This window comes from Bufo bufo, chromosome 1 (genome assembly GCF_905171765.1).
Source record: "Bufo bufo chromosome 1, aBufBuf1.1, whole genome shotgun sequence".
NCBI classification, from domain to species: domain Eukaryota; kingdom Metazoa; phylum Chordata; class Amphibia; order Anura; family Bufonidae; genus Bufo; species Bufo bufo.
The window spans coordinates 450,987,391-451,009,775 of record NC_053389.1 but is presented as its reverse complement, the minus strand read 5'-3'; the positions used below and the strand labels follow the sequence as shown (position 1 = coordinate 451,009,775).

The 22,385-nt window shown below is 43.3% G+C and overlaps 1 protein-coding gene across 1 annotated transcript in view; it reads right to left on the bottom strand.

Moving 5' to 3' along the window:
* The window catches only part of NUAK1 (NUAK family kinase 1), a 100,419-nt gene that overhangs the window by 34,883 nt on the left and 43,151 nt on the right, over positions 1-22,385 (bottom strand). Inside the window, exon 2 of the mRNA XM_040408351.1 lies at positions 13,322-13,442. Coding sequence (XP_040264285.1) covers positions 13,322-13,442 — 121 coding nt within the window. The remainder of the gene's footprint in view (positions 1-13,321; positions 13,443-22,385) is intronic.

The following is a 22,385-nucleotide window of genomic DNA, read 5'->3' as shown; positions in this document are numbered from 1 at the left end:
TCACTAATATAGTAAGCCTCTTCATACTATTGAAATGTGGTCTTAAAGAATCATGGAATTTTAAATGAAAATGGTCTTATGATAACCATAACCATACAATACATTTATCTCACCATTGCGAGCTCCAGACTAAACAATTTTATTAGAAATGTCTAATACTAAGGGTTCATTCAGATGACCGTACGAATGAGTCCCCATCCGTTCCACAATTTTGCCTAACAGGTGAGGACCCATTAATTTCAACGTGGGGCCGCAAAATATGCGGACAGCACACCGTGTGCTGTCCACATCCGTTGTTCCCTTTCCTGGCCCCGCAAAAAAGATAGAGAATGTCCTATTCTTGTCCGCAGCCTTCTCTTCATTGTTTTCCTGCTCGCCATTGACATTGCAGTGGCGAGCAGGTGTAATTACAAGCTGTAACATTCACTTTTATGGGACAGCTCTGTAGTATATAGACTTGAGTAGGAAGGAGCCGTAAGCAATGATAGAAAGGCTGCGCTTGCATAGTGCGCAGCCTTCTAGTTAACTAGCTAATCGGTGGGGGTGCTGGGTGTCGGACCCCCACCGATCTGATATTGATGACCTATCCTATCAATTCATGCTCTAACGGATGAGATAAGTATGTATTTTTTATTTACGCCATTTCAGGAAAAATGCATTTATTACCACGAAGCACGAGGAAATTCGGCTTTGCGGCAAATAGAATTTTCCCTGAAATTTGTATCGAAGTCCACTTCAGATACTTTGATTCACTCAACACTAATGATGACCTATGCTCGGGATAGGTCATCATTCTCACATCAGCGCAGGTCAGAGTCTAGGTACTGCTGCCAATCAGCTGTGTCCGGGAGCTCTGGTGAGCGCAGCCGGTTCCCAGTAGTTTTACAAGCACAGCGCCGTACATCGTATTGTGGCAGTGCTTAGTATTGCAGCTCAGCCCCACTGACTTGAAAGGGACTGAGCTGCAACTAGACCATGTGACTGATGCACAGTAATGTCACATGGCCTAAGAAGAGACCATGGCGGTCACGGAGTGCCTGGCCTCTTCTAACAGCTTAGGATAGGTCATTAATATTAATTCCCAGATAGCCCCTTTAATGCAAATTTTAATAAAATCAAAAGACCCAAAAAGCATAAATAAATCTTAAAATAGTAATCTAAACTTGATGATCCTGTGTGGGGGGTTTTCAACCTACTTAAAGATGTAACTCACTAAATAACACAACATGTGAAAATACATTTATGGTATAAAAATGACAGTGTAAAATGGGTTAAACTGGAGTTAAGGCTATCCATGTTTTATTATTTTTTCTTGACATAAATTTCTAAAAACTCTGTGTAAATTACCTTTTTTATGGGAATATTTGTTTAAACAAACCACACACAATGAAAAGTGAAATCAGATGTGTTATGTAAGGGTTCTGGGACCAGAGTAACACATCTATTAAGACATCGCTGTGTGTACATCGTCAATAATGTTATAAACTCTTTATGTGTTACACTTTGGGTGAAGTTACACAAGAACTTAAAGAGGCTTAAAGGGATTATCCGATTTCAGAAACAGCCCCCCAATGTGCTGGGCCCATCACAGGTAATATACTTAACCCGCTCCCTGTGCTGCTCCTGGTCCCCGCACCACCGCTGCTGCTTCTCCCTGTACAAGGATGAAAACATCCGGTGTCGGGGGGAGCAGCCAATGGCAGGTGGGGACGGGGATGAGCCTTCCTAGCATTGCGGGTGACACTAGGGAGGCTTGTCCCCGTCCCCACATGCCATTGGCTGCTCACCCCGACACCGGATGTTTTCAGCGGTGCACAGGGAGAAGCAGCAGAGGCGGTGTGGGGACCAGGAGAGGCACAGGGAGCGGGGTAAGTATATTACCTGTGAGGGGCCCGGCACATGGGGGGGACATTTCTGAAATCGGATAACCCTTTTAATAACATTGTAAACCAGGGGCCAGCAATCTCCAGAACTTCTGCTGTTGTGAAACTACAATTCCCAGCATGTACTACTGCTCAACCCTTCCCTGAACTGCCACAGAGATAAGTGAAGCATGCTGGGAGTTTTAGTTCCACAACAACATGAGTAGCAAAGGTTCCTAAACCCTGTTGTAAACACTTAAAGGGGTTGTCCGGGTTCAGAGCTGAACCCGGACATACCTCCATTTTCACCCAGGCAGCCCCCAACTTGAGCATCGGAGCAGTTCATGCTCCGATGCTCTTCTATACCCTACGCTAAATCCCATTGCGAGATTACAGCGCTCTACCTACATCGGGGAGCAAGGAGGAGATTTGGAGGATGCGGGCGGTGCTGGGATCCTTCAGAGTGGGCGTTGCTGGGCTCTGGAAACGTTAATAGCCTCATTTACATATCTATAAAATCTTTTTTTTGACACAATAAAAGCACACAGAGCTATGGGGAATGGATATTGCGGATGTGCTAGCGGCGATCTATCAGCCCATGTCCTCAGCTCTATACACAAAATCCAGGTGACAGGTTCCCTTTAATCAGTCCACGTCAAGTCTGAGCTGCAAAGGCAGACTAGAAAACTGTGATTAGGGATCGACCGATATAGATTTTGTAGAGCCGATACCGATAATCGGCGAACTTTCAGGCCGATAGCTGATAATTTATACCGATATTCTGTGCATTTCATTTTTAAAAAAACAAAAGAATTCCTACACAAATATGCTGAACATGAACATTTTTTTTTTTGTAAATCTTTCTTTTTCATTTATACATTTTTTAATTTTTTTTTTACTAACTTTTAGCCCCCTTAGGGGCTAGAACCCTTGTCCTATTCACCCTGATAGATCTCTATTAGGGTGAATAGGACTTAACACTGTCCCTGCTGCCCTGTGCTTTGTGCACACGGCAGCAGGGAGCTGACTATGGCAGCCAGGGCTTCAATAGCGTCCTGGCTGCCATGCTAACCGATCGGAGCCCCAGGCTTACACTGCTGGGGCTCCGATCAGAAGCTGCCACTGCACCCCCAATGTTTTTAATACTGGGGTTGGGTGGGGGGGAGGACGCACTGCGCCACCAATGTTTTTAATACTGGGGTTTGGGGGGGGGCGCACTGCGCCACCAATGAAGATAACTCGCCCATTAATTCATATACAGGAGGCGGGTGCTGGCTGCAGAATCCTATAGCCGCACCCGACTTCTATGAGCAGTAGCTGCGATCCACGGCAGTTAACACCTTAGGTGAGGCAGGGGTTAACTGCCGCAGATCGCAGCTACTTGTCATAGAGGTCGGATGCGGCTATAGGATTCTGCAGCCAGCTCCTGCCTCCTGTTGAATTTGAATGAATGAGTGAGTTAACTTCATTGGTGGCGCAGTGGCCACAGACCCTCCCCTCCTCTTCTCCTCTCTCCTTTCATTGGTGGCAGCGGCGGAACAGGGAGGAGGGAGACACTACTTCCTTCTCCCCTGTGCTGCTGAGGAAACACGGATCGCGCTGACAGCAGCGCGATCCTTGTTCCCAATTCGTTATCGGCATATCTGCAAAAAAGATGCCGATACCAATAACATTGAAAATCCTGAATATCGGCTGATAATATCGGTAAAACCGATAATCGGTCGATCCCTAACTGTGATATCTGCATCTATAGCACTATCCCACACAAAGAGCTGGAGATACTTCTGCACTGCTCTGTGATATGGCATGTGGGCATGGAGCTAATCATAGTGCTGATGGGCCAAAGTAATAATGTAGATATACAGCACTGATAGCTCAACTGCCTGTGCAGCCCAAACTGATTGAGACAAACATAAAACCCTGACTACACAGCACCAGCATGTCCTTGATGAGCAGCTCAGCCAGGACATCCTGGTGTAGTCAGGATGTTATGTTTCCCTCTACATTTTTGGCTGCATTATATTTTAAAATGACAGGAATACATGAGTTTTTAAATGGCCTAAAACTTCAAAGTATGTTCAAACCACTGGTTTCAAATCAAACTCCATGTCAAGTCACACCACTCCCTTACAGTTCCTTTTTACCTGTTTATACTTGGCCGGTATGTTTTTGTTCAAAAAGGTGGCAACCCTAGGAGAAGGTAAGTATAGCTCTCTTCACAGGTTGTGCTGAGGGAGGTGTGACATTAATCACTACACTACTATGGCTTCATTTACTTCTGCATCAAAGGCTCCTTAGTCCTATCATGCATAATCACATACATATACGTGATTATGCTTAATGGGGTTGTATGGAGCGAGCTCACACATTGAGCTTGCTCTACACATGGCGGATGGCAACTGTATAATACAGCAGGCACCTGGCCACAATGACCTGGATCAGAGATGATGTCAAACTCTGTCATTTAACCATTCAGATACCACTGTCAATAGCAACCATGGCATCAGTTATTATGAATGCCTGGGCCCTTCTGAAGGTTCCTATGCTTGTCATGATTAACTGCCTGCAAAGCCTTTCCCAAGGCACAGCTCAGCAGGTAGTGTCTCAGAATACCATAGACCGCAATAGTACCTATTGCATTCTGTCAGACAAGCGATCAGATGATCACAAGTTCAACCCCCCAACTGTGTAAAAACGTAAAAAAATAAAATAAAAAATATTTAACACATTCAAATCATTCCCCTTTCCCAATTTTATATATAAAAATAAACAATAAAAAAAAAGAAATATAATAGGTATGGCCACGATTTGCTATTTTTGGGTCACCCTGTCTCCTCCAAAAAACTGAATGAAAGTGATCAGAAGGCTGTAAGCACCCCACTAAATGGTACAATTAAAAGCTATAGTTCACTTGGCTCTTGGAATGTGGGGGAAGAAGAAACAAAAATAAACATGGGACAAAATAGCACACCATGTTGTAGCTATCAATATGGGTTACTGTGGCTGATTTTGTTACTAGGACATTAGGACCGACATTATACAGTGCCTTGAAAAAGTATCCATACCCTTTGAACTTTTCCACATTTTTTCACGTCACACCCACATACTTTAATGTATTTTACTGGAATTTCATGTGATAGACAAACACAAGTTAGCAAGTATGTGTGAAGTGAAAAGAAAATGATATATCATTTTCAAAAATTTGAAGTGTGGCATGCATTTGTATTGAGCGCCCCTGGGCCACCTTTAGCTGCAAATTATAGCTGCAAGTCTTTTGGAGTATGTCTTTACCAGCTTTGCATACCTGGAGGCTGAAATTTTCCCCATACTTCTTTTCAAACTCTGCGTCCGTAAACAGCAATTTTCAAGTCAAGCCACAGATTCTCAATGGGACTTAGGTCTGGAGTTATACTGAGAATAAATTCCCCATTGGTTGACTAGTTACTAATTAGGTGACTTCTGAAGGCAATTGGTCACACTGGATTTTATTTAGGGGCATCAGAGCACAAGGGGCTGAATGTTCAAGTATAAGGGTTAAGAATACTTTTTCAAGGCACTGTAGGTACTTCTTTAAATTGTTAAAACATTAATTGTGAGAATATGAGTTGTCTAGGTCCAGATATTTCTGAATTAACAGATAAACCTCCATGTAGTAGTCCTCCTGTTGGGCATTTCTTTAGGTATGTCCGATTCCTGAGATTTATTAAACCATCTAAAAGAATGGCTGTCTGTGGTCCATAGCAACCAATCAAAGCTCATCTTTCATTTCATATTCTGCTCTTGGAAAATGAAAGTTTTGCTGTTTTTGGTTGCTATAGGCAACAAAGACAGTTTTTCTTTTACAGTTGTCAGAAAATGTGTCCATGCAGGGTTCAGTATGTGTCAACTGCAAGGGACTAGCCATAGACTTCCTTCCCTTGGACAATGTGAGGTCAGTTGTTAATTATTTGGCAGCACTTCAGTTATTCTCCCAACAGACCTGTCACTCACAAAGAAAATCTGATTTTCTATAATTCTGTATGAATTTGCCCGGCATGTATTTCAACAGTCTATTCAGCAGATTCTGGTTTTCCTCCAGAGTGAAAGGAAATCCCCATTAGGTGTTTCTACTTGGCTTCATGCACTTGGCAAGAGCTGCCCTTGGACTAGGGTGTGGACTTCAATCATCATTTTTCAAGAGACCATTGTACGCACGGCTTGTTTCTACACTTCCCTTTTATTTTTGCCCACAACGCTTTTCTGCTGTTTTACTCCCTGAATGAAACTCCCTGCCTGCTCCTATTGTGACACAATGTACACACCACACTCCGGTCCTCTCATCCTGGCTGCTGCCTTCCTCAGCTGATAAGGGGTAGCCTCACATAAACTACAAGGAACCCTCTAGATGATTTACTTGTGTGATCCTATAAACTTCTTTCACTTTCCCATCTGGAGCAACAATATCATTTCTTGGCAGTAACAATTTAGGTTACTTTGGGACAGCCAGGTCCGTTCTCTGAAACTGATGGTAAAATGTATTTATTTCTTACTTCATGTTTTTTGCAAAGTTCAGATTATATAAGTTTACAGAAAAAAATTAGTTGCCATAGAACAATTCTAAGTGCCTGATTATATAATCATTTACAATGTAAAGATCCAGTTTGGGGAACACATTAAGGCGTTCTGCACACAACTGTATGTATCTTACAGTACACAAATTGCAGCCACAAAATACAGATAACGTACAGGTCGTATATGCATTTTTTGCGGACCCATTCACTTCAGTGGCCAAGTATGGGACATGTTCTATCTCTTTGTGGAACGGATATAATGGATAAAGAAATAACATGGATTATCCACGTGCTATCTGCATCCTATGTCCATTCTGAAAAAAGCTACAATTTGTCCGTAAAATGCAGACTTCAATGGGTCCGCAAAAAGAAAATGCTGATCACACATGGGCCGCATGCATTTTTTGCGGATATGAGATTTGTGGACCACAAAACAGCAGATTGTATCCCAAAGATGTTATGCCCCCATGGGTCAACTCAAGACCCGTGAACAAACTACGGTATCACAGCATCTGTGAGCACTGTCAGCATGGAGGATACAGGCTTCCATAAACTGTGCCTTTATTCTATTTATTTTATATATTATATATTTATTCTACTAGCTGCTCTGAAGGGTTATTACAGGAGTGATCAGGCACTTCCTGTAATACCATTATAATAGGTCCCATTTTTACTTACACAGCATTCATCAAAATAATGTGCAAAACATGCAATGCACAGCTTGTTGGGGGGAGGGGTAATTGAAGTAAAAATAAAGTTGAAGTTGAAAAACTCCTTTAACCATTCTTTTTAATTCCTCTTCCCTTTGTTGGACAGAAGGATATCCCTCTCAAACACAGGACTGTCCCCTCCATTGTTCCCACTTGAAGTTGTATGCTACAAGAATAACCAAACAACAGTATAGATACCGAAGTAGATTCCCCCCCCCCCCCAGGTTTGTCTATATTGCTTCCTAACTTCAGATATACAAACGTATATCCATCGACAGTACCCTACATTCATATGAACAGTAGACCATGTGATCCATCAACAGTATCCTACATTCATATGAACAGTAGACTATGTGATCTATCGACAGTATCCTACATTCATATGAACAGTAGACCATGTGATCCATCGACAGTATCCTACATTCATATGAAAAGTAGACCATGTGATCCATCGACAGTATCCTACATTCATATGAAAGGTAGACCATGTGATCCAATAATAGTATCCTACATTCAAATGAACAGTAGACCATGTGATCCATCGACAATATGCTATATTCATATGAACAGTAGACCATGTGATTCATCAACAGTATCCTACATTCATATGAACAGTAGACTATGTGATCTATCGACAGTATCCTACATTCATATGAACAGTAGACCATGTGATCTATCGACAGTATCCTACATTCATATGAACAGTAGACCATGTGATCCATCGACAGTATCCTACATTCATATGAACAGTAGACCATGTGATCCATCAACAGTATCTTACATTCATATGAACAGTAGACCTTGTGATCCATCGACAGTATCCTACATTCATATGAACAGTAGACCATGTGATCTATCGACAGTATCCTACATTCATATGAACAGTAGACCATGTGATCCATCGACAGTATCCTACATTCATATGAACAGTAGACCATGTGATCCATCAACAGTATCCTACATTCATATGAACAGTAGACCTTGTGATCCATCGACAGTATCCTACATTCATATGAACAGTAGACTATGTGATCTATCGACAGTATCCTACATTCATATGAACAGTAGACCATGTGATCCATCGACAGTATCCTACATTCATATGAACAGTAGACCATGTGATCCATCGACAGTATCCTACATTCATATGAAAGGTAGACCATGTGATCCAATAATAGTATCCTACATTCATATGAACAGTAGACCATGTGATCCATCGACAATATGCTATATTCATATGAACAGTAGACCATGTGATTCATCGACAGTATCCTACATTCATATGAACAGTAGACCTTGTGATCCATCGACAGTATCCTACATTCATATGAACAGTAGACCATGTGATCCATCGACAGTATCCTACATTCATATGAAGAGTAGACCATGTGATCCATCGACAGTATCCTACATTCATATGAAAGGTAGACCATGTGATCCAATAATAGTATCCTACATTCATATGAACAGTAGACCATGTGATCCATCGACAATATGCTATATTCATATGAACAGTAGACCATGTGATTCATCAACAGTATCCTACATTCATATGAACAGTAGACTATGTGATCCATCGACAGTATCCTACATTCATAGGAACAGTAGACCATGTGATCCATCGACAGTATCCTACATTCATATGAACAGTAGATCATGTGATCCATCGACAGTATCTTACATTCATATGAACAGTAGACCATGTGATAAAGGGATCTGGCTAGAGATTTAGTGGGATACAACACATGGAGATGAGAATGAGTACTATGAGTTGGAAATGAAATAAACATGAAGGTTTTACTTACTGGCACTCCATACATCAAAAAGGTTAGCAGTCCATAAAGCATAACTGTATGTAATGTGCAGGCAAATAATCTATGGATCCATCCACAATAAGTACACCCGATTTAAGTCACAAACAGTTTACCTTGCTATGTAATTTAAGGGGCATCTGTCAGCAGATTTGTACCTATGACACTGACTGACCTGTTCCATGTGCACTTCGGAGCCGAAGGCATAACGTTCCCAAGTCCACTTCAATGAGGAAACACTCAAATACAGTTATTAAAGGGCATCTGTCAGCAGATTTGTACCTATTAAACTGGATGACCTGTTGCAAATCTGCTGACAGATGCCCTTTAATAACTGTATTTGAGTGTTTCCAGATTGAAGTGGACTTGGGAACGTTATGCTTTATGGACTGCTAACCTTTTGGATGTATGGACCCCCGTTGCTCCTAGATGCTCATTTGCATTTATTAAAACATTTTTCTCAGCAATGCAAGCCCATAAGATCATGGGACCAACACAGGTGCCTTCGGCTCCCAAGTGCACATGGAACAGGTCAGCCAGTGTCATAGGTACAAATCTGCTGACAGATGCCCTTTAAATTACATAGCAAGGCAAACTGTGGGTGACTAAAATCGGGTGTACTTATTGTGGATGGATCCATAGATTACTTGCCTGCACATTACATACAGTACAATCCCAGAGGATGACATACAGTAGGGAAGAGTGAATCTGTACTAGACAAGAGTATGAAATTTAGATTACCTAAAAAATGCAGGCATAAGATCTGGGTAGGTGTGGTAGTAAAAGGGGCTGACAGAGGTCAGAAAAATATCTGAGCAGACTTCAGTGGTCACATCATTGTTGCAACCAGGTAACAGAAGACTAGCATGGAGCAGGGGTGGGATCTAACAGGTGAGTATTAGGCCTCATGCACACGACCGTTGTGTGCATCCGTGTCAGTTGTTCCGTTTTCCGTGATTTTCTGCGGACCCATTGACTTTCAATGGGTCCGTTGAAAACTCGGAAAATGCACCGTTGTTCATCCGCGTCCGTGATCCGTGTTTCCTGTACGTCAAAAAAATATGACCTGTCCTATTTTTTGGACGGACAACGGTTCACGGACCCATTCAAGTCAATGGGTCTGTGAAAAAACACGGATGCACACAAAATTGACATCCGCGTCCGTGATCCGTGGCCGTAGGCTACTTTCACACAGACGGATCCGCAGCGTTTTCAGAGCTGAGTTTTCACTTTGTGAAAACTCAGATCCGACAGTATATTCTAACACAGAGGCGTTCCCATAGTGATGGGGACGCTTCAAGTAAGAATATACTACGAACTGTGTACATGACTGCCCCCTGCTGCCTGGCAGCACCCGATCTCTTACAGGGGGCTGTGATCCGTACAATTAACCCCTCAGGTGCCGCACCTGAGGGGTTAATTGTGTGTATCATAGCCCCCTGTAAGAGATCAGGTGCTGCCAGGCAGGAGGGGGCAGAGTCAGACCCCCCTTCCCTGTATTTAACTCATTGGTGGCCAGTGCGGCCTCCCTCCCCTGTATTTAACTCATTGGTGGCCAGTGCGGCCCCCCTCCCTCCCCAGTATTATATTCATTGGTGGCCAGTGCGGCCTATCCTCTCCCCCCCCCTAATTAAAATCACCTTTGCCCATCATTGGTGGCCAGTGCGGCCTCCCCTCTCCCCCCCCCTCCCTAATTAAAATCACCCCCCCCCCCCCCCCCCATCATTGGTGGCAGCGGAGAGTTCCGATCGGAGTCCCAGTTTAATCACTGGGGCTCCGATCGGTTACCATGGCAGCCAAGACGCTACTGCAGTCCTGGCTGCCATGGTTACTTAGCAATAGAAGCATTTTACTTACCTGCGATGTCTGTGACCGGCCAGGCGCTCCTCCTACTGGTAAGTGACAGGTCTGTGCTATAAGCAATGCGCCGCACAGACCTGTCACTTACCAGTAGGAGGAGCGCCCGACTGGTCACAGACATTGCAGGTAAGTATAATGCTTCTATTGCTAAGTAACCATGGCAGCCAGGACTGCAGTAGCGTCTTGCCTGCCATGGTAACCGATTAAACTGGGACTCCGATCGGAACTCTCCGCTGCCACCAATGATGGGGGAAGGTGATTTTAATTAGGGGGGGGAGAGGGGAGGCCGCACTGGCCACCAATGATGGGGGAAGGGGGTGATTTTAATTTGGGAGGGGGGAGGCCGCACTGGCCACCAATGATGGGGGGGTGATTTTAATTAGGGGGGGGAAGAGGGTAGGCCGCACTTGCCACCAATGAATATAATACTGGGGAGGGAGGGAGGGGGGCCGCACTGGCCACCAATGAATTTAATACAGGGGAGGGAGGGAGGGGGGCCGCACTGGCCACCAATGAGTTAAATACAGGGGAGGGAGGGAGCGGGGCCGCACTGGCCACCAATGAGTTAAATACAGGGGAGCGAGGGGGCCGCACTGGCCACCAATGAGTTAAATACAGGGGAGGGAGGGGGGCCGCACTGGCCACCAATGAGTTAAATACAGGGGAGGGGGGTGCGGCACCTGAGGGGTTAATTGTGCTGATCACAGCCCCCTGTAAGAGATCGGGTGCTGCCAGGCAGCAGGGGGCAGTCATGTACACAGTTCTTAGTATATTCTAACTTGAAGCGTCCCCATCACTATGGGAACGCCTCTGTGTTAGAATATACTGTCGGATCTGAGTTTTGACGATCTAACTCAAATCCGATGGTATATTCTAACATAGAGGCGTTCCCATGGTGATGGGGACGCTTAAAGTTAAAATATACCATCGGATTGGAGAAAACTCCGATCCGATGGTATATTAATAGGGACTCCTGACTTTACATTGAAAGTCAATGGGGGACGGATCCGTTTGCAATTGCACCATATTGTGTCAACGTCAAACGGATCCGTCCCCTTTGACTTGCATTGTAATTCAGGACGGATCAGTTTGGCTCCGCACGGCCAGGCGGACACCAAAACGACTTTTTTTTCATGTCCGTGGATCCTCCAAAAATCAAGGAAGACCCACGGAAGAAAAAACGGACACGGATCACGGACCCCGTTTTTGCGGACCGCAAAAAAAACGGTCGTGTGCATGAGGCCTTAGTTGTTTTCGTCTTCCACTGCCATAAATTTTTATTATCTTGTATCAGTCAGAAAAATGCATTGCAATACCGGATCTGTTTTTCCGGTGTCATCCGGCAAAACGGATCCGGTATTTATTTTTTTCACATTTTTAAAGGTCTGCGCATGCGCAGACCGGAATACCGGATCCGTCAATACGGCAATTTGAATGCCGGTTCCGGCACTAATACATTCCTATGGAAAAAAATGCTGGATCCGGCATTCAGGCAAGTGTTCAGTTTTTTGCTGCATGGTAACCGATTAAACTGGGACTCCGATCGGAACTCTCCGCTGCCACCAATGATGGGGGAAGGTGATTTTAATTAGGGGGGGGAGAGGGGAGGCCGCACTGGCCACCAATGATGGGGGAAGGGGGTGATTTTAATTTGGGAGGGGGGAGGCCGCACTGGCCACCAATGATATCTCCGTCCTGAAAAGTCAAAAAAACTGAACAGAAGACATCCTGATGCATCCTGAACATAATGCTCTCCATTAAGAATCTATTAGGATAAAACTGATCAGTTCTTTTCCGGTAATAGAGCCCCTAGAACGGAACTCTATGTCGAAAAAGAAAAACGCTAGTGTGAAAGTACCCTTAAACCCACTCAGTGTCTTAAAGGGAACCTGTCATCAACTTTATGCTGCCCATACTGACGGCAGAATAAAGTAGAGACAGCTCAGTTGATTTCAGAGGTCGGTCATTTAAAAGTTAAATGTAATTGGTTGCCGAGAACCAACATCACAATCATTGCAGACTGGGCCTGGAAAAGAGTCACGGCCACCTGAGAAGAGTCCTGGTTATTCATGAATCCCTGCTCTCCTGCCCACCTGCTGATGACTGACAGGCTTCTACCTAGTTTTCTCCCTTTCTCTCTAGGAGAGAACTGCTAATCATCTGCAGGTGGGCAGGAGAGCAGGAGATTATGGATAACCATGACTCTTTTCAGGTAGATCTGACTCTTTTCAAGGCCTGAGCTGTAATGATTATGATGCTGGTTCTCAACAACCACTTACTTTTAGCTCATGAGTGACACCGCAGACATCAGCATTTCTGTCACTATTTTATGCTGCCCTCATCGAGGTCAGCATAAAGTTGATGACAGGTTCCCTTTAAGACTGTCCTGAGTACTTTATATGAACGTGTCCTACAATGCCACACATCATTTTAACAAGGTGCATCCCATGCAAGCACAAGAACGGCTAACAAGTGATCGTGGGTGATTGGACCACACATATTTCATATGATTTAAAGCAAAATATTACCTTCATATATACTTATGATATGCGGATGGCTGAGTGATGACATTATTTCAATCTCTCGTCTGATGTGTACCATATCTTGCTCATCTCTTATTTTGTCCTTACGGATAGATTTTATGGCAACCTAGAATATTTCAAACAATAAGCGTTACTTTGGGAACTGAAACAGATGTTAGGCAACAATTAGAACTGCTCAAAAGTCAACACAGATGTTGTTTGCTGGCAATAGATACACAGCAAATGGATCAGACCAAAACTAAAAGACCTCCTCTAAGAATATTCCTCAAATGTGAAAATTACTAAGAAATGATCCAACATTATATACAATGTTCTATACAGACAAACACAGAGAAACCACATCTAAACCACATAAATCATGAACGAGATGGAAGAATAATTCAGATCAGAAGGTCGTATTTTCCTTGGTGGTTGTCCATGTCTGAGGTTATCTGATGATATAGTCTACCATGATAATTTGCATAGATATTGGTATAAATGGATTCACTTTGCATGGCTGGAGTGATTTTAGTAAGTCAATGGTGCTCGACCCAACACACAACGCACAACCATTGATCACAGCCATCACCACCACATCCATTGATCTCTATGAGCCCAAAGAGACAGGTACATACAACAGACATACTATACACTGTCACACTCACCAAGGTCCTGCAACGATGGTCCCAGGGATTTAAAAAGAAAATAAAAGATTCAAAACCCGTCTAAGAATCTAGCACCCAAAAGATATGTCCACCATAGCATAAGGTTGTTTGCTGGTAATGGCCTACAGTTTACACGGCACATGCAGGAGTGACCTGTGTCCTCTCCTCCGGTTGCTTGTGCAGAAGTATGTTGGAGCCTGACTTTTGTGGTCTGAATTATTTTCAGGGGTTCAAAGTCTAGAGTCTGTGGTCTGAATTAATTCTGGAGAGTGATGAAGGGATCATGATCTTTATTCTGGCATTAACGTTGTATTCCAGCCAGAAGCATTTATCACCTATACACTAGTCATACTAGATCAGTAGGGGGACCACCCATACTCCCCCATGTTTGTAAAAAGTTTGGCCCATCCATGACTTTTGATACATTGTTCTGAAGAAGATACTGGTATAATCTCATAACGCATTGACGTTTTAGTACCTAATAAATGTCCTTTAACAACCTTCCAAAATCCACTGGAATATTTCAGCAAGAAGTATAATCAATAAAGCAAGGACATTTTTCCTGTACTTTCTGCAAGCAAAATGGACTGTCAACCCAGTGAAGGCAGACAGCACCAGCGTGTTAGACTATATTCCAACGAACAGGAAACACGGCCATTTTCAGAACCAGTAGAAGTCTATTGGGTATTCAAATGGACACTTTTTTTTAACAGGCAGTCAATAGTGGCCATAAAAAAATAGGAACTGTCCAATTCTTGTCTGTCCAGGCGGGCCTCACTGAAATCAATGGACCTGTTTTTAACAGCTGTTAAGACAGGAGTGCACCCATCTAAATTGGCTAGTTTCACACTTGCGGCAGGACGGATCCGACATGCTGTTTAGCATGTCGGATCCGTCCTGTGGCTGTTCGCCGTGCCCCCGCTCCGTCCCCATTGACTATAATGGGGATGGGGGCGGAGCTCCGGCGCAGCACGGCAGTGCACGGAGAAAGCCGCCGGACTAAAAAACCTGACATGCAGTAATTTTAGTCCGGCGGCCTTAAGCCGTGCACCGCCGTGCTGCGCCGGAGCTCCGCCCCCATCCCCATTATAGTCAATGGGGACGGAGCGGCGGCCCGGGGGCACGGCGAAACAGCCGCAGGACGGATCCGACATGGTGAACAGCCTGTCGGATCCGTCCTGCCGCAAGTGTGAAAATACCCAAACGGCCGTTAAAAACAGGTAAAAGAGCCTTTTTACATATGATGTCACAACGGTGGGAGTGTCAGGTTCTGCTCCCTCCAGTTCAGAGCGAGTGTTCGCTCGCGTTCAAGTGGATGAGGTGAGTATTATATATCATGGGGCCACTATGGGGGCCTTATAGATCTTTGGGGCAGTACAGAGGGCCCTAGTAGATATTGGGGGCAATATGGTGGGTGTTTAATATACTGGGGGCACTGCAGAGGTTGAGATGTTCATCATTTTTTTATTATTTTTTTTGTACACATCTGTAATTTTTAGTTGGTATTTGCTGAGGGCACTTCACCTGGCCTTAAAGGCCAATTGTGATGTGTTGTGGTGACATTACCATGGATGGCATGACCATCATTGTCTGAAAACAAGCTGTTTATATGCAGAATGGGTTAGGGTTTGGCAGTGGGTGTTAAACTGGTCTGAGGTTCCTTGACCTCAATAATTTTGGGAACTATGGAGTGAATGTGTATGGGGGGTAATGCCAGATCAACAGTTATGCAATGTGATTTAACATAGCTTTAGTTTTCTTCAAATGTACAGTACGTTACAATGGAGAAGACAAAAGTAAAAAAAGGTAAGAGACAAGGTACTGACATCCATGGAACGGCAGGCTGACAGGAGTAAGCTAAGACCATATCAGAAATAAGATTAAATATTTCCAAGAAATATACAGTCTCTACCTAGCCTTTCTTTCAATTCATATGGTGGCAATCAACCTCCCATTAATAGAACAGGCAGCTGAGGCTAACTTCATCATCTTGGAAGCTGCACTTTAAAGAGTGAACAAACCTTAAATTAAACCTTTCATATAACGGCTCGGTTTCTATGCCTTAAAAACAGGATTAAAAGGCATTCCAGAACCCATCCAGCACTTCTGCATATATTTGCTGAAAGTGTTTGCTTTTCTGTGACCTTTATAGTAAGAGTGACCAAACTGCTTTGTCACCTTACTAGCAGGCTACTGCTACTTGGCCAATATGCTATATTAATACAATGTAAGGTGGATGCAAAATGAAATAACAGACTTACAGTAAGTTGAACAATAAGTGAAATACAAAAACCATTTAATGTAAAAGTAAATAAGATGGAAAATGTGGCTCAACAAATCAAAGTAGAATATAGTAAGAAAGTTAATATAATAGGAGCTTTCATAAATACATAAATGCTTTGGATTATGTGAAGGTGTGCCGTCAATTTCCAACTGTAAATCATTAATTATAACTGGGAAAATATGGCTTTTTAGCAGCAAAAAATGTGTATACTCCCATTGATGAACTCTTAATCTGCATCTCAAGAATATGTAGTCAGTAGAAATAGTTGATGATCTCATTTTCAGTTACCTATGAAAAGTTTACTTTAAGTCTCCTACAGACACAAATTAAACAGATTGAAAAACATATACTTTCCTCCTCAAATTATTACTCTCAGCCCCATGTAAGATTCTCAGATTAGTTTTTTGCAGATACCAATTAGCAGCAAACACTTGTAGGTTTCACATTATGTTGACAGACAGAGGACAAGTCTCTCAATCCTTTTCCAAAGTAAAACTACACCAAACAAAATGCTTTCATCTGATGCTAACAGTCCACTGAATCTTAAGATGAAATGTTAGCATATTTCTGCTTGACATCTTCTAAGAGGCCAGCAGTTATCCAGACTTCAAATGGTTATTAAAGGGGTTTTCCAGAATTAGGATATTGATGGCCAATATTTAGGATAGCCATAGATATCAGATTGGTAGGGTGCCAAGAGTTGGATCCCCACCAATCATTGATTTGAAAGGGCTTTTTTTACTTTGGGTCCTCTACGTGTATAGCATCTACTTATTAGTGGCATGCAGTATATTGCGGCTTCATCCCGTTCACTTGCAAAGGACAAAGCTGTAATACTATACACTGGTGCTAATAAGTAGATGGCATTCAGATAGACAGGCCCTCCATGAAAAGGCTGAAGCACATCACAATCCGCAGTTTGGTCTCTTCAGTCAGCTGATCTGTGGGAGAGGAACAGCGAGTTGATCCACACATATTCATAGGCCCAATATCCTGCTCCTGAAAAATTTAAAATGATTGTCCAAGCAGTATATAGTAATGACCTATCCTAATGATATCATCAATATCTGATCTGCAGGGCTCCGGCACCCGGCACCCGCGCCGATCAGCTGTTTGAAGAGGAGATGACGCTCTATGCGAGTGTTGCTTCCTCTACATTACACTGGCCTCGTCTCGGAAGTGCAGTATAATTACAAGTACTACTTCATTCACTTGACTATAGCAATTAAACTGCGCTGCCGCTATAGGGGAGACGATGGGCAGTGTAATGTAGAGAGGAAGCAGCGCTCGTAGGGAGTGCCGCCTCCTCTTCAAACAACTGATCGGCGGGGATTCTGGGTATCAGAAACCCGCAGATAAGATATTGATGACCTATCCAAAGGAAGGCTACCTGGACGTGTTGCAGATTACAAGTGGTTTTTCTGCACAGATTCTCGTGTGGAAAAAAACATAGCTTAATGCATTCCAAATTTCATGTACACTTAGTTTTTTTGATGAGGAAATTGACCTGCAAATTTTTGAAACCAGCAGCATGTACGGTAAATTCTTTGTGTCTGGTTCTTTTGTGCAGATTTCACTCTCTTCAAAACAAGGTTGAGGTCTCTGGCAAGACCGCATCAAATCCACACCAAAAACCTCAAGTAAGACATACGGATTTGATGTGGAAACGCACAGAAATGTGCGACAAATTTCAGCAAGACAGCCCGCACCCATGTGCACGTGGTCTAAAGTTTAACACTGGGTATTACACCGATTGTGAAGCCAAATGCTCAGTAATATTGTAGCAATCATGCCCAACCCTAGATTAGAGATTCTAAGGGGGGAAAAAGTGCTTCACTTATAATTTTAAGGGTAGGGGGCACATGTTGCGTTGCACCTGGAACCTCGTTCCCATACGATAGCCAATGATATGTGTCACAACAGAGCGTTGGTATGCATTGCCACTACTAATCCACGTTGAAATAGCTGCATTGCATAGGACATTTCCATAGCAATGGGCACAGAGAGCGCTTAGATGCTGGAATGAGTAATAAATCAGCTATAGAGCTAGAAACATAAGAAATAAGTGGTGTTTAGAATGGGCTGGTGTACGGATCACAGCCTGCTGGGGCAATGCCAAGATAAGTCTTATCTCAGGTAAATTGCTTTAAAATATGTGTTTACTTATGTCAGTAAGGGAATGCTTTCCCAGACAAATGGTGATGTTCCTGAACCTGCTGCTGCGCCAACATGTACAGCTGGGCAAGCAGGTACACGTAGGGAATCGCTACACAGGCGGTAATCACTTATTTATTTTCTTATCAGCTATCAAAAATAAGAAAGTCACATAAAGCAAGTCTAATGCACACAGTAGATAGAAAGTAGTGTATACAGAGACAAGCAAATATTTTGCAGAGGATTGTTCTTCTTAGCACTGACGTAGGAGCAAGTGTTTTTTTTCTAACAGACTTGTCGTATTTAAAATGAATTTTTATTGTATTTAAATGTGGCAACAACCATTATCTGGCCATACAGATAAGAACCGGCAGTTGCATTTCTCAGGGAGACAAGCTGAAACTAGAGGTGTCTCCCCTCTCCTACTTCAGGAAACACGCATACTTGGCCAAATATATATGTGTATGAAGGGTCAGGAGAAATAGATGTGTACGGCGAGACTTACTGTTCTCCAGGGGAGGACTGGGAACCTAAAGTGGCCCTGGAAAAAAAACTAAAAGTGGCCCCGTGATGTAGGCAGGTCCAAATTGACAGAAGGCGGGCCAACACAAGTAGGCAGAGACACGTAGGTGGGGCCAGCAAAATACCACTCCAGCAGAACCAAAGACCCCAGTGCGGCAAAAAATACTACTTCAGCACAACTAAATTACACAGTGATGCTGGTCCGGTGCATATGTACCTAATGCTGCTAAATTAAAGCTGAGAGCATCAGATCTTTATGCACTCAGCCGGCAGTCATGAGGCAGGCTCGGGCAGCCCCCTGGGCATCGGCCCACCGGGAAATTTCCCTGTAATGTCTATGGCCAGTCCACCCCTGCTGTCCTCATTCTACCTTTCTGGAAATATGTTCTTACAAAACACATCCTGTATCAATAGTTAAAGGAGTTGTCTTATCTGAGATATTGGTGGCACTAAGCCACCAATATTAGATAGGTGCGGGTCCCACCTCTGGGACCCCTGAAGTGAGCAGAGAGCAGCCGTGCTTGCACAGCCACCCTCCATTCATTTCTATGGGACTGCTGAAAATAGCTTTTAGCATTCCACCAAATTGTGCATTTTGCACTCCAGGCAAACATCATCAGTCAAAACCCCATCACATTCATCTTCTTGAGGTCATCATTAATGTTGAGCCCTGATGTAGGCTGGCTGTTCAGGGTGAACAAGTCTCAGGCAGGCAAATCTGTCACCATTGAGTGAAGCACATCAAGTAAGTAAATTCCTAATAAACTATCACCTGCTCGCTCACATACTGCAGTCCTACTGTAATCGGTCAGTTAGCGGCCACTCACTTGTAGCTTTCTCTTCCTGTACCACAGGTTCACCCAAGAGGACAGACAGACAGACGGCTAAATGACAAAGCATTCTAATGAAACAAACGAATGGCTATGGAACATGGAGTGCCCTTCTACCGCATGATATACAGCTATTTCGAGTACAGAAATTTTGCCAGATACCTTGTCAGCCTGTCAGATGCCCACATAATAACGTCTCTCATAGTCTCCTCTAGTCTGGTTTATGGAGAGCTGAATTCTTGGTTTCAAACATTTCATTTCAATATATACAAGGGTATGTTTGGCTTGTGGGTGAAACTTAAAACGTGTGCCAGTTCCAAAGTGGTCTTCAAAGCCATTAGTGTATTTTAATGAGAGATGCCAGGCAGACAAAGGGAGGAGTGGAGTGAGACACTGCAACAAATAACCATCCAAATCTGTACAGGCTTCTTATGGCAATACATCACAAGATATATCCTTTAAACACTGTCATATTCCTGACCACATCCCAGCTAAATTGAAGATGAGATTTCCTTTCTATTCAAGCATGCAAAAAGCAAACGTTTGCCAGATGTTAGCTACACACATTAAAAGCAAAATATATTCTCTTTCCACAAAAAAAAAAAATCTGTTCATCTGAAAGTATTTAAACATTTGACTACAATTTCCTTATGTGTCCCCCATCTGTGAAGAGTTAAAACACCAAGTGTAAGGCTTCGTTCACATCACCGTTCTCCTGCTCCGTTTAGGAGCAGGAGAACGGAAAGGGCGGAGAAGGCACATAACTGAGACGAACGGAGCCTACGGACCCCATAGACTATAATGGGGTCCGTTATGTTTCCGCTCAGAAGATGATTTTGGAGTGGAGACAAAAGTCCTGCGCCCACAACTTTTGTTTCCGCTCCAAAATCATCTGAGCGGAAACATAACGGACACCATTATAGTCTATGGGGCCCTTAGGTTCCGTTCGGCTCAGTTATGTGCCTTCTCCGTCCTTTCCGTTCTCCTGCTCCTAAACGGAGCAGGAGAACGGTGATGTGAACGAAGCCTTAGTGAAAAGGTACTTCTTGAGTTAAGATCCATTTCCAATACATAATGTATCTGATCAACTAAGCCTGACAATTCCAAAGAGGGTCACAATTTTATTTTAAAATTGAAAGATAGAAAAATACTGTACATAATGGGACATGACGACCTGAGAAGGAGTGAGCTACGTTATGACCATCTATGACACTGCCATCTGCCATGATTGTAAAATCCTAAATATCAAGGATCTTTGGGTTGTAGTCAGGGGTGGGCACATACTACTGGGAAATTAAAGGGGTCATTATTAGAGGAATTCCAGGCAGCATGCTGGAGATAGGGCTGGCTTGATGTTGTGCAACATCTCACCTCCTAAGCCCCCTGGTCCATACCCATATTAGAGACAACTGAAGAAGGAGAAAAGAATGTAGCAGCTATTGATGGCTACCACAGAGGGGCAACTTCTGGGGAGGTATTTTGTGCTGTACTGTGGTATTTGGTCCTGTAGAATGGCATTCTGTGCTGCACAATGGTATTGCTGACCCTACCAACTTGTATTGGCGCCATCTACTTGTATTGCCCCACTTCCTGTCAATTTGGACCCATCTACATTGGGGCCACTTTTAGTTTTTTTTTTCCAGGGCCACTTTAAGTTCCCTGTCCACCCCTGCTTGTAGTAAGTAACGTTTTATAGCTAGAAATCAAAAGAAATAACACATATACACTGTGTTCTGATGAATACTGGCGCCACTTTAGAAGATGTAAACACATACTGTGGTTGTTTGTTATCCAAGAGAGATGTCCATGTCTGTCCAGAGGAAAGTCTTGAGCTTCTTAACTTCCTGAGTGAGCATAGTGTGTGTATACATCTTGAGATGCTTAGTTGTGAGTTAAATACACTTAAAGGGGGTATTTCATGAAAAGTATTTAGTGCTAAACATCAGATTGCAGGGCATCACCTCTGTGAATGGTACAGACGTCAGTCATCACTTCTTTGGCCTCTTTCACACGGGCATCATGTTTTTTGCCCGGATAAGATGAGGGTGCGTTGCGGGAAAATGCGTGATTTTTTTTGCGCGAGTGCAAAACATTGTAATGCGTTTTGCACGCGCGTGAGAAAAATCGGCATGTTTGGTACCCAAACCCGTTTGGGTTAGGTATTCTGTAGATTGTATTATTTTCCCTTATAACATGGTTATAAAGGAAAATAATAGCATTCTTAATACAGAATGCTTAGTAATATAGGGCTGGAGGGGTTAAAAAAAATAATAATAATAATTGATCGCGCAGCCCGGCTTCTCTTCTGTCTTCTTCTTTGCTGTGCACAGGAATTGGACCTTTGATGATGTCACTGTGCTCATCACATGGTCCAATCACAGGGTTCATCACCATGGTGAGGGACCATGTGATTGGATCATGTGATGTGACGTCACCACAGGTCCTTAGCCGGCAGCTCAACATTACAGAAGAAGACAGAGATCCGCAACTACGCGATCAAGTGGACTCGGTGAGTTAATTTTTTTTTATTTTTAACCCCTCCATCACTACTTTACTTTGCATTCTGTATTCAGAATGCTATTATTTTCCCTTATAACCATGTTATAAGGGAAAAT